Genomic DNA, 16,728 nt, shown 5'->3' with positions numbered 1-16,728 from the left:
GGCACCAACAATCATGCCATATTTCCATATTCTGATGATTAATGTGAACATTAACAAGCTCATGACCCATATTTGCATGGTTTTATTGCACAGCTGCCACATGACTGGCCGATTAGATAATCACATGAATATGTAGATTACAGGTGTTCCTAAATTAAATATTGTTCACTCACGTGCATTTTTGTATTTACTTAAGTCAACTTTTTAATAAATATTTTAAAATAACTTTCACTTCATGGTTTCACCACTTGACATTTTTAAATTCATTATTTAAACAAATCTATACATACGTTTTTTTATTTATTTATTTATAAACCCAACTTAAAACAAAGATTGTATTTCTTCATATTTTACGACAATGCTTAATTGTCATGAAAATATTTTTTTAGGGGGTTGAAATGTGACACGTTGCGACAAGTTGCACGAGACTCAGCAGACAAGCCAAAGTGTGATTTCTGCTCAGTTTCAAAAGCTCAGACATTTAGAAATCCTTCAGCAAACTCAACCTTTATCGAACCTGATATTCACAACCACTATAACTCACCCTCTGACTACCTGAAAGTGGAATAACAAATGTCTTCAAAGGAAAACAGTGCAGCCAAATACTTCTGCGTCCACTCAGAATGAATGTTTCCAATGAAAACACTTAGCAAGCAGTCTGACTCTGCTCCTGGGAGAACTGCAGAATCGTTTCAGCATAATGAAGACTAATTAATCCAACCTGCTTTAAGTACCCAGAATAATATCACTCAGTTCCATCATCTTTAATAACATATCTAAATCAATCACCATACACTTCCAATCTCATATTTACAAATCACCCTAAAGAAACCCTAGATTTGTATGATTTTTATGGTGAAGTTCCAGAGGAAACTACTTCCGTTTAAGTACATTCATGAAGGTGTCTTTCGGGATGTCAATGTTTCCAATGCGCCGCATTTTCTTCTTTCCTTCTGCCTGCTTCTTCAATAGTTTCATTTTTCTTGTAATGTCGCCACCATACTAGGGAGGACAGCAGCCAATCAATAAAAAGCCAACAAATAAAACTTCAAAAATGTCATTCAACAATGTCCAAAAACTCTTCAGAACATGGAAAGATACTCACACATTTTGCCAGAACATTCTTTCGGTATGCTTTGATCCTAAAAGAAAGTTTATCGAAGAGCATTAAGATGAGTAGTTTCCTTTGTAACAGAGAAATTCAATCAGTTCACACTCACGTTTCTCTAGCGATGACTTTGCTTCCGATGGCGGCCTGCACAGCGATCTCAAACATCTGTCTCGGGATGGAATCCTTCAGTCTCTCACATATGGATTTGCCCACACTGTACGCTCTCTCTCTAAACGACATGGACAACTCAGAGGTTGTGTCACTACATTCAAGAAAATATTCAGCCAAATAGGAGCTGATGTTGAGTTAAACACTATCCAGTAAAAATGTAGTTCTTGGTATTTAATTACATTTTTTGCACCTGTAACCTAACTTTGAAAATAAAAGAAAATCCATAATTAGATCATGATTTGATAAATTGTGTTTTATCAAGTTTGTTCTGTCAGGCTTACTTGTGAACGATAGTGGCAAGTTCCTCTACGGGTCGTCCATTGAGCAGGAAGTCGATTCGTATGAGCTCAGCTGCCTCATAACCAGCGTCCTCGTAATCAAAACTAAAAATTAAAAATGACTACCATGACTATAATCATCTGACTTACATAGAGATACTGGAACATAATATTAATGGAGGTTAATTTTGTCATATCAAGATTACCTGGCGTATCCTGATGACATGGATTTTAGCTGGTCGTAAAAGTCCACCACAATCTCGTTTAGAGGAAAGACGTATTTCATCATCACTCGATTATCATCGATGTACAACATGTTCTTCTGAATGGCTCTGCGGCTCTTCAAAAGAGCAAAGAATTGCATTATGGGTCATAACCCAAGGCTCAAAATAGGCAGAGACTGCAAAACATTGAGATGATATTTAGTATTTTGACCTTGTTCTTCAGATTAATAGATAGGGACAGTCCCTCTGGAGCAACCCAGGGTTCATGGTGTGTTATCATGTGCGAATTACCATAATTACAAGTAAATAAATAGTTAAAACCGGGAACATCTTTTTCAAGTTTGAAATAATGTTGGCTTGACAAAGCCAGCATACTGTTATTCTACAGACTTGGTTTTGGGTTTTTCCAAAATCCAACCAACTGACCAGCTACCTACCGACCAACCAACTGATCGATGATCTATCCTTCCATCTAAACATCCATCCATACATACATATGTCATCTAAGCATCCACCCATCATCCATACATCCATCATCATCATCATCTATGCATCCACCCATCATCTGTCCATCAATGCATCATACATTCATCTTCCATCATCTATCTATTCATCATCCTTCTATCAATCCATCCACTAATCCATCAGTCTGTCTGTCCGTCCGTCCGTCCGTCCATCCATCCATCCATCCATCCATCCATGCATCATCCATCAATCCATTCACCTCTTTTCCATCCATCCACTAATCCACCATCCATCATCCATCCATCTACCCATGATCTATCCATCCATCCATCATCTATCCATCATCATCCATCCATCCACTAATCCATCGTCCATCCCTCAGTCCGTCCATCCATCAATCATCCATTCACCCAATTTATCCATCCATCCATCTACACATCCATTCTCGATCCATCCAATCATCTGTCGTCTATCATCCATCCATCTGTCCATCAATGCAACCATCCATCCATCAATGCATCCACCCATCCATAATCCATCCATCCTCTATCCATCCATCCATCCATCAACCAACTGTCCATCCATTCACCAAATTTCATCCATCCATCCATCCATCATCTATGCATCCACCCATCTATCTTTCTATCCGTCTCTCTAACTAGACTTGGTTCAGGTCATACTTAGAAGGGAGAGGTTATTATGTGAGTATAGGAGACCATAAGTCTGAGTGGACATCAATGACATGAGCCCTCAAGGCTCAATTCTTGCGCCACTCCTGTTCAACCTGTATATGCTCCCAATGAGCCAAATAATGAAAAAGAACCAAATTGCTTACCACAGCTATGCAGATAACACACAGATCTACTTAGCCCTATCACCTAACGATTACAGCCCCATTGACTCCCTGTGCCAATGCATTGATGAAGTAAACAGTTGGATGTGCCAAAACTTTCTTCAGTTAAACAAAGACAAAACTGAAGTCATTGCGTTTGGAAACAAAGATGAAGTTCTCAAGGTGAATGCATACCTTGACGCTAGGGGTCAAACAACTAAAAATCAAGTCAGGAATCTTGGTGTGTCTCTAGAGTCAGACCTTAGTTTCAGTAGTCATGTCAAAGCAATAACTAAATCAGCAAACTATCATCTGAAAAATACTGCAAGAATTAGATGCTTTGTTTCCACTCAAGACCTAGAGAAACTTGTGCATGCGTTCATCACCAGCAGGGTGGATTATTGTAATGGACTCCTCACTGGCCTTCCCAAAAAGACCATAAGACAGTTGCAGCTCATACAGAACGCTGCTGCCAGGATTCTGAGCAGAACCAGAAAATATGAAAATATCACACCAGTCCTCAGGTCTTTACACTGGCTCCCAGTTACATTTAGGATTGATTTTAAAGTATTATTACTGGTATATAAATCACTCAATGGGCTAGGACCTCAATATATTGCAGATATGCTCACTGAATATAAACCCAACAGATCGCTCAGATCATTAGGATCACATCAGCTAGAAATACCAAGGGTTCACTCTAAGCAAGGAGAGTCTGCTTTTAGCTTTTATGCCAGCCGCAGCTGGAACCAGCTTCCAGAAGAGATCAGATGTGCTCCTACAGTAGTCACATTCAAATCCAGACTCAAAACACATCTGTTTAGCTGTGCATTTACTGAACTGTGCACTGTGCCACTGTGTGTCCGACTGTTTGTACTGGATTTTATTTTATTCTAAACTGTTTCAATTATTCTTATTTTTTTATTCTTATTTTAATCTCTTCTATGTAAAGCACTTTGAATTACCATTGTGTATGAAATGTGCTATATAAATAAACTTGCCTAGGGTCTGTAACCTTCGAACTTCAAGCTTTCGAAGTTTAAACTTTCAGACAATGCTTTGTCAAGCCAACATTAAAGTTTGTCTTGACAATCTCTACCTAACTAGTAACACGACAGAAGCTCTGAATATTATGAAAAGCTCAAACTTAAGCCACTTGATAGTTGATGTCTTGAAAGTCAACATGAAAGAGTATTTGAAACACCTTTTGCTTCCATAACGTGACGTATTTCCGAGTGAAACGGGATATTCAATAAGTCATCCACTGGTAATTGTTGGAATTGTGGAAAGTGGGCTTTGCATACAAGAATGGAGCCAGACCTCGATGTCAGTTTGTGGTGGATTGTGGAGAGCATGAAAAAAATTGTCCCATTCATATTCACCTGAACCCCTACCAGCTGGAAACCAAAATAGTGACTGGGACATGGAGGTTGAAGATAAATTTCAAGCAACCTCAAACTATTAGGTGATTGGTTAACATTAACTGTCAACTTTGATCTCACCTGACAAAGGCTCATGATCTTCCCAATGAAGTCATGTGGAGCGATGATTGTTCCAATCACCATGGGTTCCAGATACTCCAGCACCTGTGATCTATCTGGGAACTGCGCAGGGTTGATGATGGTGATCACCTCCTCACCGTGCTCCTACACAACACTGTTCATTATTATATGCAACTGCGCTATTTGTCCTGAACACTGAACATTCGGCTTTGAGTCTTTGAGAACTTATTGATAACAACAAAACATTCAGCTTCATCTTATAATCATGTCAATTTTGAGTGATGGTTAAAGATGATATTGAAGCAAGTTGTTGAGTCTCACCTTTATGAGTTTAGCAGATGCCAGCACAGCCTTGTATGGCACAGTCGGAGCGGTTACGATAACAGACGCATTGTACTCCTGCTCTAACCGCTGGTTAAACACCTCCATATGCAGCAAACCTAGAAACCCCAGCCTTAGTGACAGAAAGAGAGACAAACACTGCTTTAAATATTGAAAAGTAAAATGGTACCTGCTTGACTGAGCAATGAACACCGAAACACTGCGTGTGTATGTACCTCCATCCAGCTCCCAGAGCCAGGCTGCTGTCCCTCTGTACCGTCACACTGGAGTCGTTCAGCACTAGTTTCTCCACAGCGCTGCGCAGGGCTGTGTATTCTGATTGGTCCATAGGATACATGCCTGGAAAAGTAAAAAAAAAGTCATCTCTACTTAACGGTAACCATTCTGCATAGTCTCAAACTCACATGGCATGACCACACATTATTCACTAACCGTCTGACGAATACTGCACACATAACAGAGAAGCGCTTTTCCAAAATCACCCTATTAGGGTTGATTTAGCAAAAATTACCAGCTGACTGTACACTATCCCTTACTTAGCAGAAGTGTTTGGCACACATACCTGCGAAGACCATGGCTTTAGCCGGTTTAAACCCTGGCAACGCCTCCACAGGCTGTTTGTGGAGGTAAAGAGTGTCTCCAATCTGTGCCTCCTTCACCTCCTTCATCCCAGCGACCACATAACCCACCTGTCCGGCATAGCTGAGGGCAAATGTACAAGGTCAAAGTTGAAGTGAGTGCAGCTGACAGGGGCTGCATCTAAAAGTGTATTTAGGCAGTATACAGAGGTAGGAGGCATCTAGACCTTACTGCGGTTCAGCGAGGGTTGTGGAAAGAATACAAATGTCTTTTGATGGAGCGGTTGAAAGAAGACCTTTTATTTTAATGAATTTAGTGCATTTTATTCACTTTTTTTAACTTGTAATTTTAATTCTATCGAGAAATAATCACTGTAGACATGAGATATTGGCTTGATTATCTATTAAGGCCTGCTTTTTAAGGTCTGAGGCCACTAGTGAAAATACTAGTGGTGTTTAGGATGACATATCATTTACAGTATGTGTTTTAATGCCTCAAAAATTTGAAGATTACGTTTTCTGTTGCAAATTCTCTAAAAAAGTTCTATATTTGTTAGTTATGGTTTTGTCAAAGTTGCGAGAATGAACTGAGATAGTCTTAGGATCAGTAAGAATGGTTTAAATATTAAATTATAAATGAATCAGTGATTTGCTTCGTTTGCCAACATTTTCCAGCAGATGTTATTTATGAATGTACAGCTGTCATGGAGTTTCTATTTACATTTATTAAGTTAACAGAGTGTTAAATATTTTTTTTAATTCAAAGCAACATACAAATGAGGAATACAGGAAAAGTGATTTACAGTATCGTAAGGGGGCAATAATATGAGAGGAATATGAAGAACAGTGATAAAAGAAAGTACTTTTATTTATTTATAATAAGTAGATAGGAGCTGCACTGTCATGACTCAAAATAGCCTCCAGAAAATAGCCACCACTGCACTGTAGGGGCAGTGGTGGCTCAGTGGTTGAGGCTCAGGGTTACTGACCAGAAGGTCAGGGGTTCAAGCCCCAGCACCACCAAGATGCCACTGTTGGGCCCTTGAGCAAGGCCCTACTCCAGGTTGCTCCGGGGGGGATTGTCCCTGTAATAAGTGCATTGTAAGTCGCTTTGGATAAAAGCATCTGCCAAATACATAAATGTAAATGTTCCAAAGATGGCCGACGGTGGACTGGCATGCTAGAAAGACTTTGTTACTTCATGAATTTGATTGCTTTGGAAGTCTGTTTGAAACCAGTTTCCTTAGGAGGTACCTTAATAAAAAAGGGTTTGATTTCTTTACAAAGTCAGTGTAGATGAGTGTGTTCTCACAGCGTCTCTGTTGGGTGTTCATCTGGTCTCAGAATGCCCAGCTCGTTGACCTCATACATCTTTCCCAGGTGGGTGGAGACGATCTTGTCTCCTCTGGACACACGTCCACCAAATAGAGCGATATTGGCCACCACTCCTCTATAATGGTCGAAGGTAGAGTCAAAGACCAGAGCCTTAAACGGATCGGCCACTCGCGCCACTGGACTGAATCACACAGGAAAACAATTTCATGTCATCAAAGCAATGTATGAGAATTCCACAATTTCAGATTCATATTTTCTAGGTGGATTTGATGCATAAAGAATGATCCAGCTGTTAGTTGAGAGCAATTATGTCCCACATGTGTAATGTCAACAATGTAACCTACTTCTAAAACATATTAAGTAGAGAATATGAGAGCCTGTGACGGGAATGTAGCCGAGCTAGTATTTAGTTTTTATAAAGCACTTTGAAAACACAGATGACATACGATTTACTGAAATCATTGAAACTTCCTGATTGACTTCTTTTCTGTCCTCATCACAAGAACTTCCCAAACACTCGGATGAAATAAGTACAAATGTGAATATATGAACAGAGAAATCATTTTAACAATGCTGTAGCATGTCTTAGTTCAACTCTAAATATTCAGGAAATTTAAGCAAACTGGTTCATAGTAACTTTCATAAATACAGTAAAATATATACAGCTAAATATATAACTTAAAAGACAATCCATGCAGTTTTGCAGCTAACCGTGCGTGCAGACCAGAGGCGTCGAGAGCGTCAAATCGACCGGAAGTCATTCATTTTCTATGTCAGCCAGCGTCTCTCGCCGGCGAGAAGCGGCGCAGCAAGTCTTGGGCGTTGTGAGCGTCAGAGGATAGTTCAAGTGCGGGCAACATTATGATAACGAGCTGTGACGCGATTCGGCGGCAACATATTGGAATATAGAAGTGCTCCGCTCTAGCGAAGTCTAGAGAACAACAGTGTAAACTTTGGTTCCCACCAAACATTAGTTCTGAATACAAAATGGAGGAGAAACTGATTATTGCCGTGGCGGGTTTTCCCGTAATATACGATCTGTCCCTGTTTGCTTACAGGGATTTAAATTAAAAAAAATATGCGTGGACAAAGGTGTCTGAAATTGTTGGTGTGCCAGGTGAGTTGATGAAGTGGATATTATGGTTTATATAAAATTATATAATAATATATTAAAAGAGTTCATGAGGATCTACGCTACTTGTGATTTGTCATCAAAAAGATACCGGTTGACATGTCTAGATGTTTTGTGGCCCCTTTAAATATAGTTCACAAAAACAAACATTCTGAACGAATGTTGCCGCCTATTTCAGATATGTCAGAGCTTCCACGAATCTGCAATAGCGTTGTTGGCAGGACAGCCAGAGCGAATTCTGACGCTCTCGCCGCCTCTAGTCTGTGTTATAACTTTACACTGCTAATAGTTGAATCTAATGAAAACATATGCATGTCATATTTCACTCAAAATCAAATCATATACAAAACTGTGCCCTTTTTCTCATGACAAGTGTAAAAAAAAAAAAAATCTTCAAATAAGTATTACTGTAATACATCTGAACATTTTATTTTATATTGATTATTATCAGTCGAGATTCTCATTTTTATTCAATGATTTTTTGAAATACCATTTACCACTAAATACTATTTCAATATTTGACCATTTAAATAGTCTTACAGCATAATTTAAAAGTTTAAAGAATCCTTTTTTCGCATTACAGTAATTTGAAATTTTGGAGAAAACGTGATTCATTTTCATCACAATGTAAAAGTTCTTAATACAAAATAAGCAACAAAATAAGTTTCAGTTGCGATTCTCATTAGATTATGTTTATTGTAATAGTTATTTTACTGTAGTTTAATAAAAAATGAATTCTGTAATACAATGATTTAAAGAAATCAGTATAAAGTACAACAAATGTATTAAACACTTGATTAAATGCTACGCTATAGTTGACTCTGTTCAAAACTATTACATAATTGATCATTCAAAAAGTCTAAATAAGTCTAATTTAATAGTTTAATTAATCCTTTTTTAATAGTTTAAATAGATTAAAGAAGCCTTTTTTGCATCACAATAATTTGAAATGTAATTATTAAAGTAATTAAAAAAATTAAAAATACGTACAAAATAAACTTCAGTTGTGATTCTCATTAGATTATCTTTAATCATAATACAATAATTAAACTGTAGCAAAATAAAAAATAAAAAAACACTACTGTAATACAATGGTTTAAAAAACTGTATAAATGTATTAAAATACTTTTTAGCATTACAAAAATCAAGAAATATAGGGGGAAAAGTGATAACATTTTATATAAAAAAAGGTCACAACGTAAAAGTTCTTAATACAAAAAAGGCTTCAAAATATGTGCAAAATAAGCTTCAATTGTGATTCTCATTAGATATCTTTACCGTGATACAGTCATTTTACTCAACTATAATAAAAAACTTATGTAATACAATGATTTGAACATTACAGTACATTTTCATGAAAATAATGTAACAATGGTAAAATTATTCATACAAAATAGGCTTAAAATTGTGTACTAAATAAGCTTCATTTTCTTCATGCTAAATATAATTTCGGAGTTCTCTTTTTATTTTAGGGTGAAATAGGATTCACAAAAATACATCATCTGTAACTGACTCTGTTATTGGTCTGATAACCTCAAGCACTCGCTAGAATGTCACGAAACCTGTTCTTTTTCACATCACACAACAGATTTGAAATATTCTCTACATTTTTAAAACTCTTTTGTTTACTACCTGCTCGCAATCATGTAATCTGGGGTTTGGGTGTCGGTGAGGTTCTTTTATCTGATGATGTTAGCAATGCAAAGCTAGTCCAATGAAATGGATGTGCTGCTCTTGAATACTGTGTGAAGAGTGCGCTCTTGTGATGAAATGTGAAACACTCACTGTGGGATCCGTTTCACCACCTCCTGCAGAACTTGCTCCACATTAGTGCCCAGTTTTGCAGAGATCTACAAAGAATGATCACCACAATATCAAAAGATGAATAGAGTTATCATGAGCTGATTCAAAATATATTAAAAACATGATAATCCGAATCTTCTAACAGATCTCACCCTGATACACTCCTCCTTTGGGATATCGAAGACTTTTTCAATCTGTTTCTCCACTCTCTCTGGGTCAGCATTTTTCAAATCAATCTACCAATAAAAAAAGATCCCACAGTAAAATGCCAAAGGGTAGAAAAATAGGGTTTGATGGTGTATGGGTGCAGCTTCAATTTAAGTCAATGTGAAATACAGAACACCAAAAGGACATGATAACACTTCTGACATCACTGATATAATATTCTTAATACCATAATACATTATTAATACTATTCATTCCAATATAGTAACATTTTAAAATAAATTGAGACACCCTAAATAGACAGAAGAACTGCGGAGAATTCTCCAAGAAGCTTGAAACATCCAATCTGACAACAACCAAGACAAACTGAGTCCAGATGTACCAGCGTCATAAATGGTGCATTTTTAGGACGCTGTGTCAAATTAAAAGTAGTGGAAACTTTAAAAATCAGTTCTCAAGGTTCCTGCATTCTGTGGAGCTTTGACCACCTGTCCTGTAAGTGAACCTACCTTAGGCAGTTTTCTACAAAATGTGCCATTTGTACTTGTCTGTGTACAACTGTGTGTAATATTATATCTTAGATGTCCAGAACAAAATATACAGTCCAGCAGAATAGCATGCTAAACAAATCATCAGAAAAATATGTCATCAACTATTGATGATAAAGTGTTATATATCGCAAAGGGGAGGATCTCAGCTTTATAATGACATCTAGATTGAGCTTCTAGTCCACTCAGAGGCCGAGATATTCGATAAAACAATGTGGGTGGTGCATAAACTGAAAATTAGACTGAAAATAAGACTGAATATCTGTGAGGGCTGAGATGCGTTTGAGTGCCACCTACATTTTAGAGTTTAGAGGAAAGATTATAAATTTTCTACCTTGTTTATAACAGGGATGATCTTTAGTTGAGCCTCAAATGCCAGATAGAAATTGGCGACTGTTTGCGCTTGAATCCCCTTTAAAATAGAGAAATACAAAAACAAACAAAAAAACAGCAAAATCAAATAATATATATATATATATATATATATATATATATATATATATATATATATATATATATATAATATAATAAGGTCAGTTTAAAAAGTAATTGAAGAAAAACTGTAGTTTTCAATATTGGCAGTATATTTTACAGTAGGTAATGGATTATGTCTATTAATGTGCAGAAATTCAAATACTGAAGAGTGAACAACCTTTACTAGAGGCTTTGTCAAAGTACAACGGTCAGTCTAATCTTTTGCCAATCTTTTAAAAAAAAGAAAAAGTGTTTCACCTGATTTGCATCGACAATCAGCAGAACTCCTTGGCAAGCAGAAATGGACCGGGATACCTCATAGCTGAAGTCAACGTGACCCTAAAAATAAAATATTTGAATTATGTCATTCGTAATGACACATCTGTGAAAACAATAGATCTGATTAATTCCTCTGAGTTCAGTTGTCTCTCAGGATGTTTAACTCATTGTACTGACCGGTGTGTCGATGAGATTGAGCAGGTACGTCTGGCCCTCATACTGATAGAAGAGCGAGGCAGTCTGTGCTTTCACAGTGATTCCTCTCTCTCTCTCCACCTGCAGTTTATCCAACACCTGCTTGTTATTCACTGACTTCACAATGGCACCTGCACAACAAATAAACACATGGGAAGCTGAAATGTCCTGCATTGTGACATGCAATCAAAAATCATTTCAAAGAGCATTTTGTAAATTGTTCATGCCGTTTATATGATAATATTATCTGAGAGGCTATATGGTCAATTCTAACTTCATAAAATGTATTTGTCACACCACAAGGACATTTAAAATGAAACAGCACCTAAAATACATACAAAATCTTGATGTTGAAAAACCCTATTTAAGTTTCCTAATGTTGTCGTTTTCCAAAGTATGCATTTATGGAGAGCGTTTTCTAAAGTGTTCAATTGCGGTGAAGGAAAATAACATCCCAGTGTACATTTTTGTTTAGTTTCTTCTCCCCAATTTGGAATGTCCAATTCCCAATGCGCTCAAAGTCCTTGTGGTGGCGGAGTGACTCCAGGTGGTGGAGGACGAATCTTAGTTGACTCAGCACCTGAGCCTGTCAATGCGCATCTTATCACGTGGCTTGCTGAGCACGTTACCGCGGAGATATAGTGTGTGTGGAGGCTTTACACCATCCAACGCGGCATCCACGCACAACTCACCACGCGCCCCACCAAGTGCGAGAACCAAATTATGGCAACCACAAGGAGGTTACCCCATGTGACACTACCCACCCTTGCAACCGGGCCAATTTGGTTGCTTAGGAGACCTAGCTGGATTAACTCAGCATGCCCTGGATTCAAACTCATAAACTCCAGGGGTGATAGTCTGCGTCAATACTCGCTGAGCTACCCAGACCCCCAAAGCAATGTGTTTTTAAACAAAAATGAACAGTGTGGACAATTGTTAAACTGTGCTGGGAGTGTAGGATGTAGACACATTTGAAATCGTTGGCCTGTGAGGACATTAAAAAGCACTTATGTTCACATGTGTCTGATGCCTCACGGGACCAATATGGCAGAGGTCCAGTTGATAATGACAGCGAGCCTCATGACACAGGTCGAGATATTGCGAACATTTATGCGGCACTAACGGAAATCTTGAACAACATACAGGACCTCGCAGAAATACGTCGAGTGACCACATCTACGGAAGTGAAACTTTCCACCCAGATTACAAGATTACGATGTTGAAAATGGAGTCGAGTTTCTGGAGTCGGCTGGGAAAGAGCTACAGGCTAACCGCCTGCCACCAAGGCTGATATGGACCAGGTAAGGGGAACAAATAGATAAGGAAAATCAGAGCAGACGTAATAATGTTCATTTCGTTGGAATCCCAGAGGGAAGGTCAAAATATGGTTACATTTTTGGATGGGCTTATTCTGAATTTGTTTGACACAGCGGGCCGCCAGCTCGAGACAGGGCTCTCGGTCAGTTACCCAAAACAGGTGACAGACCCCGATCCATCCCGGCAAGATTCTTGCGATCAGCAAATAGAGAACGGCGAGGAACAAAGTTGTGCTGGGAGGACTCCAACATTATGGTTTTTAAGGACTTTGTCAAAGCTGTGCAAGCGAAGCGGGATAGATTCAAAGAGTATAAGAAATTTCTGCATGAACAGAAGGTCAGCTTCACATTGCTAAGCTGAGAATTGATGCCAAGGATGGATGCATGACTTTTACTTTCCCAAAACAAGCTATAACTTTCATTAAATCAATGATGTTAGTGGGTAACCTTGCCTGCACTTCATCAATAATATGATCTACACATCGTACATTTTCCTGATGCAGTCTGAGAGGGTTTGTCATTCTGTTGGCTGTCCACTGACTTTCACTATTTTTTCTCTCTCTATTTCTCCCTTTATTGACATAGTGTTGAGTTTGTTTGTTCATTATGTGGGTTCGATGTTATTATTTACTGGGGCCTATTTTATTGAATACATTTGTGCAATTTAATGGCACGGTTTACATGAAAAAAAAGACTTTAGCAATCTGGTAACAATAGTGTTGTGAAAAATCTCGTGAGCGTGGGGCACAATATAAAAAGAAGGTTTATCTTTTCTTAAGCGTAAATAAATATGATATAATGTTCCTTCAACACCTTTCTTCGCAGGAAGAGAAACTTGGCAGTGCATGGGATGGAGATGTGTTTGTAATGCTGGTTCGAGAAAGAGCAGGGGAGTCATCTCATTGATTAGTAAGCATTTACAATTTAACTGTCTCAAACAGATAAAAGAACATTTAGAAAGAGTCATTATAGTTTTGTTAAATGCATCCCTTCAAAAGGATTCAGCATTTCAACAACTGTTAATGTCAGAAGTCAATGTTTATGTAGAAGCCAATTGGTCCTTTGTGGGCATGGCATAGGTGGTTCTTAAGGCAGTTCCTTAGGGGGTGGATCATACAATATGCCTCATTCATTAAAAAGATCAAAGAACAGGAATTCATGGAATTGGAAAAGAGTATTAAAAGTGCTGAAACAGAGCTTAAGCATGTAAGTATATTCTTCTTGTGGGTGAATGTAATTTTTTCTAATGTGATGTATTCTGTAAGAAGATTGATCCAATGATTGACATGTATAGATTTTTTTGATTTCCAGTTCAACAGAATTATTTTCTTGGCAATAGTTAGAGATGAGGAATGGGTTTTTATATTTGGTTGGAAGATTATCGACTTCTATGGTGTTACCGAGTAAACAGAGTGATGGTGATGGAGGGATTCTACAGCCCATAATAGTGGAAAGTTTATCAGTCACTGCTATCCAATAGGAATAAACTGGTTGACAAGTCCATGTGGCATGTAAGTAATCATCAGTGCTACACAAAGTGCATTGTGAGCAGGTGTCTGTGTCGCTTAAACCCATTTTAAACTTTCTTTTTTGGGTGATGTGGGTCCTATGAATAATCTTGTATTGTATGAGTTGTAAATTTGTATTGTTAGTCATAGAGAAAGAGTTCGGGGTTGGAGGAGAGCGCTAAATCATTTCCCCAATTGATTATTGTTAGAGTTATAGTTACATCAGTATGTGATATTAGTTTACAGAGTTTGGAGATACATTTTTTGAAATGAGTGATTTTCATTATTTCTTCCATTAACTGAGAAGTGTGTTGGGTTATTGGTTATATTAATCTTTGATTTATTTATCATTAAATATTATTTGTTAATACTGGAGAAACTGTCCTCTTCCTAGACTGTATTTCTGGACTAGTGTGTTAAATGATATGAATTGGTTGTTTTGGAATAAATGATGGAGGTGAGTGATTCCTTTGTGCTGCCATGATGGGAAGTGGACAGGAATATTGAATAGTTGAAAATCAGGATCGTGCCAGATTGGGGTGTATCTACATGGAGTTAGTGGTGATTTATTAATTCTGTTTACTTTCCACCAGGCTGTCAGAGTTGATGCGATTGTAATATTTTTAAAGTAGTTCATTTTGTTTTGGTAGGAAGGCAAGGTGTTTATATGTGTATACTCAGGCTTGGACCATGGGAATGTTTGTTGGGGGTTGGGGTGGATTTGGGGACTGGGAGGGGGACAGGGAATTAATGGGGGCTACAGGGCGATAATGGTTGACTCTGTGCATGTATATTTTGCTTTATTCTGTATTGTGTTTGAGAATCAACCAATACATTTTTTTATCTGAAAAAACAATCATCCATTAATAAAATATTGTGTTGTCAGTGTTAAAATATTTAATCATGATTACTCGTGTGATATTTCATAGTTGTAGTGCATTGTTCATTCACTTGCATTGTACTGACAACAGAGCTTAAATATTCTCCTAAAAATCTTCATTTATGTTCTGCAGAAGAAAGAAAGTGCACCTCTTGAGGATAGGGGAGTGAGGTAACACCCCCCCCAAATGGCACCATCCGGGTCACCGCACCACTGGAGACCCAGGTTTCAAACCGGGTCTCCGGCATGGAAAGCGGGCATGCTAACAAGGAAGCTACAGGCTGCCTTCAGATCATCCAGGCTCATTTAATTCATAGGAAATGACATCAGCGTCAACAGAAATGGCAGTTTTCTCACCTGTGATCTCCAGCAGTCTGTCTGCTAAAGTGCTCTTGCCGTGATCGATATGAGCAATAATGCTGAAGTTCCGAATTCTTTCCACTGGAAACTTTGACATGTCCATACTCTCCTAAAAAATATTAAAGAAGTTAAAGATATAGAACAACCTCAACCAGTCCACCCCACCTCCTTGTTTAGATATAGTAGTAAAAATACACATGATTTCATTTATAGCCTGTCTATTGAGAGCACGACCCAACAATTCAAACCAACACATTCCATTAGTCACACGCACAGTAAAATCACATCTTTGTTTGTTTGTTTGTTTGTTACCTTCTCAGTTGCATTTGAGCTGAACTCTCTGACAGGACTGACGCTTAAACAGGCCCTTTTCATCCACCTGTGTCTGATCACAGTGCAGGTGCTCACGATTCCCTCTGATCTCCGTTTAATGCGGAATACTTTCATATCAGGACAGTGTTTGATAAAGGGCAGGAAGAGCCCTTTACTTCTACATAGAGACAAATGCATCATCATCTCTAGCAGTTTACTTACATGTTATTCCGCAAAAACAATCAATTGTATAACTTTTGATTGCATGCTGAGTATATTTTCCCATCGAAAAAGACCGTACGATCATAAGACTAATTTAAAAGCACATTTCTAACGGTGTAGCAGCATTGTGTACTCCAGTGTGACAGCCACAGTGGGCTGCCATGTCTAGTGAAACGTCATCATCAGGCGTCACGCTTGGGGTTGTGGGTACTGTTGTTAATAGAGCAGGCTTTTGGAATACGTTAAAATCATGTTAATTACAAAAAAAAAAAGCACGTAGTAGAAGAAGTACACCTTGAAATCTTACTTAAAATATATTCTAATTTTAATATTATGCAATGTAATTTGTTATTTGTCTATTATAGGATAGCTCGTATGTGGGTGTTTTCTCTCAAATAATTTTTCACTTTTACTCTTCTTAATAAACATTACTAATGTTTTAAAAAAAAAAAAACTGTGTTCATAAACTTAATAAATTAACATTTTATATGTATAGTTCTCACAGATGATAAACCGAAATGTCATCCTCTGACCTCATCTATGAATAATTTTTTTGTATTTTTTTAATGTGTAGCCTACAAGGTTTGGTGTTTTTTGGTTTTGTTTCCTTGGCCAGCCTAGATTCAGCAATTGCCTGATGCCAAAATGGTAAAAGAAGTCTATTTGATTTTTCTTTCTTCATTTTTTTACATCTAG

General features: G+C 37.8%; 1 protein-coding gene across 1 annotated transcript; it reads right to left on the bottom strand.

Moving 5' to 3' along the window:
* Positions 1–76: 76 nt before the first annotated feature.
* On the bottom strand, positions 77–16,193 carry guf1 (GTP binding elongation factor GUF1). Its single transcript, XM_052089061.1, has 17 exons — positions 15,811–16,193; positions 15,496–15,607; positions 11,417–11,565; positions 11,219–11,299; positions 10,821–10,898; positions 9,926–10,009; positions 9,756–9,820; positions 6,816–7,019; positions 5,488–5,627; positions 5,141–5,264; positions 4,905–5,037; positions 4,584–4,727; positions 1,767–1,900; positions 1,564–1,665; positions 1,221–1,340; positions 1,106–1,142; positions 77–1,002 (listed from the first exon to the last, which is right to left on the bottom strand). Exons 1-17 carry the CDS (start codon positions 16,012–16,014, stop codon positions 874–876), a joined length of 2,040 nt encoding a protein of 679 aa, XP_051945021.1. The 5' UTR covers positions 16,015–16,193; the 3' UTR covers positions 77–873.
* Between the last annotated feature and the right edge of the window lie 535 nt (positions 16,194–16,728).

Source organism: Xyrauchen texanus, chromosome 23 (genome assembly GCF_025860055.1).
Source record: "Xyrauchen texanus isolate HMW12.3.18 chromosome 23, RBS_HiC_50CHRs, whole genome shotgun sequence".
Lineage (NCBI taxonomy): Eukaryota > Metazoa > Chordata > Actinopteri > Cypriniformes > Catostomidae > Xyrauchen > Xyrauchen texanus.
The sequence above is the reverse complement of the archived record's forward strand: the minus strand, read 5'-3'. Positions and strand labels throughout refer to the sequence as shown.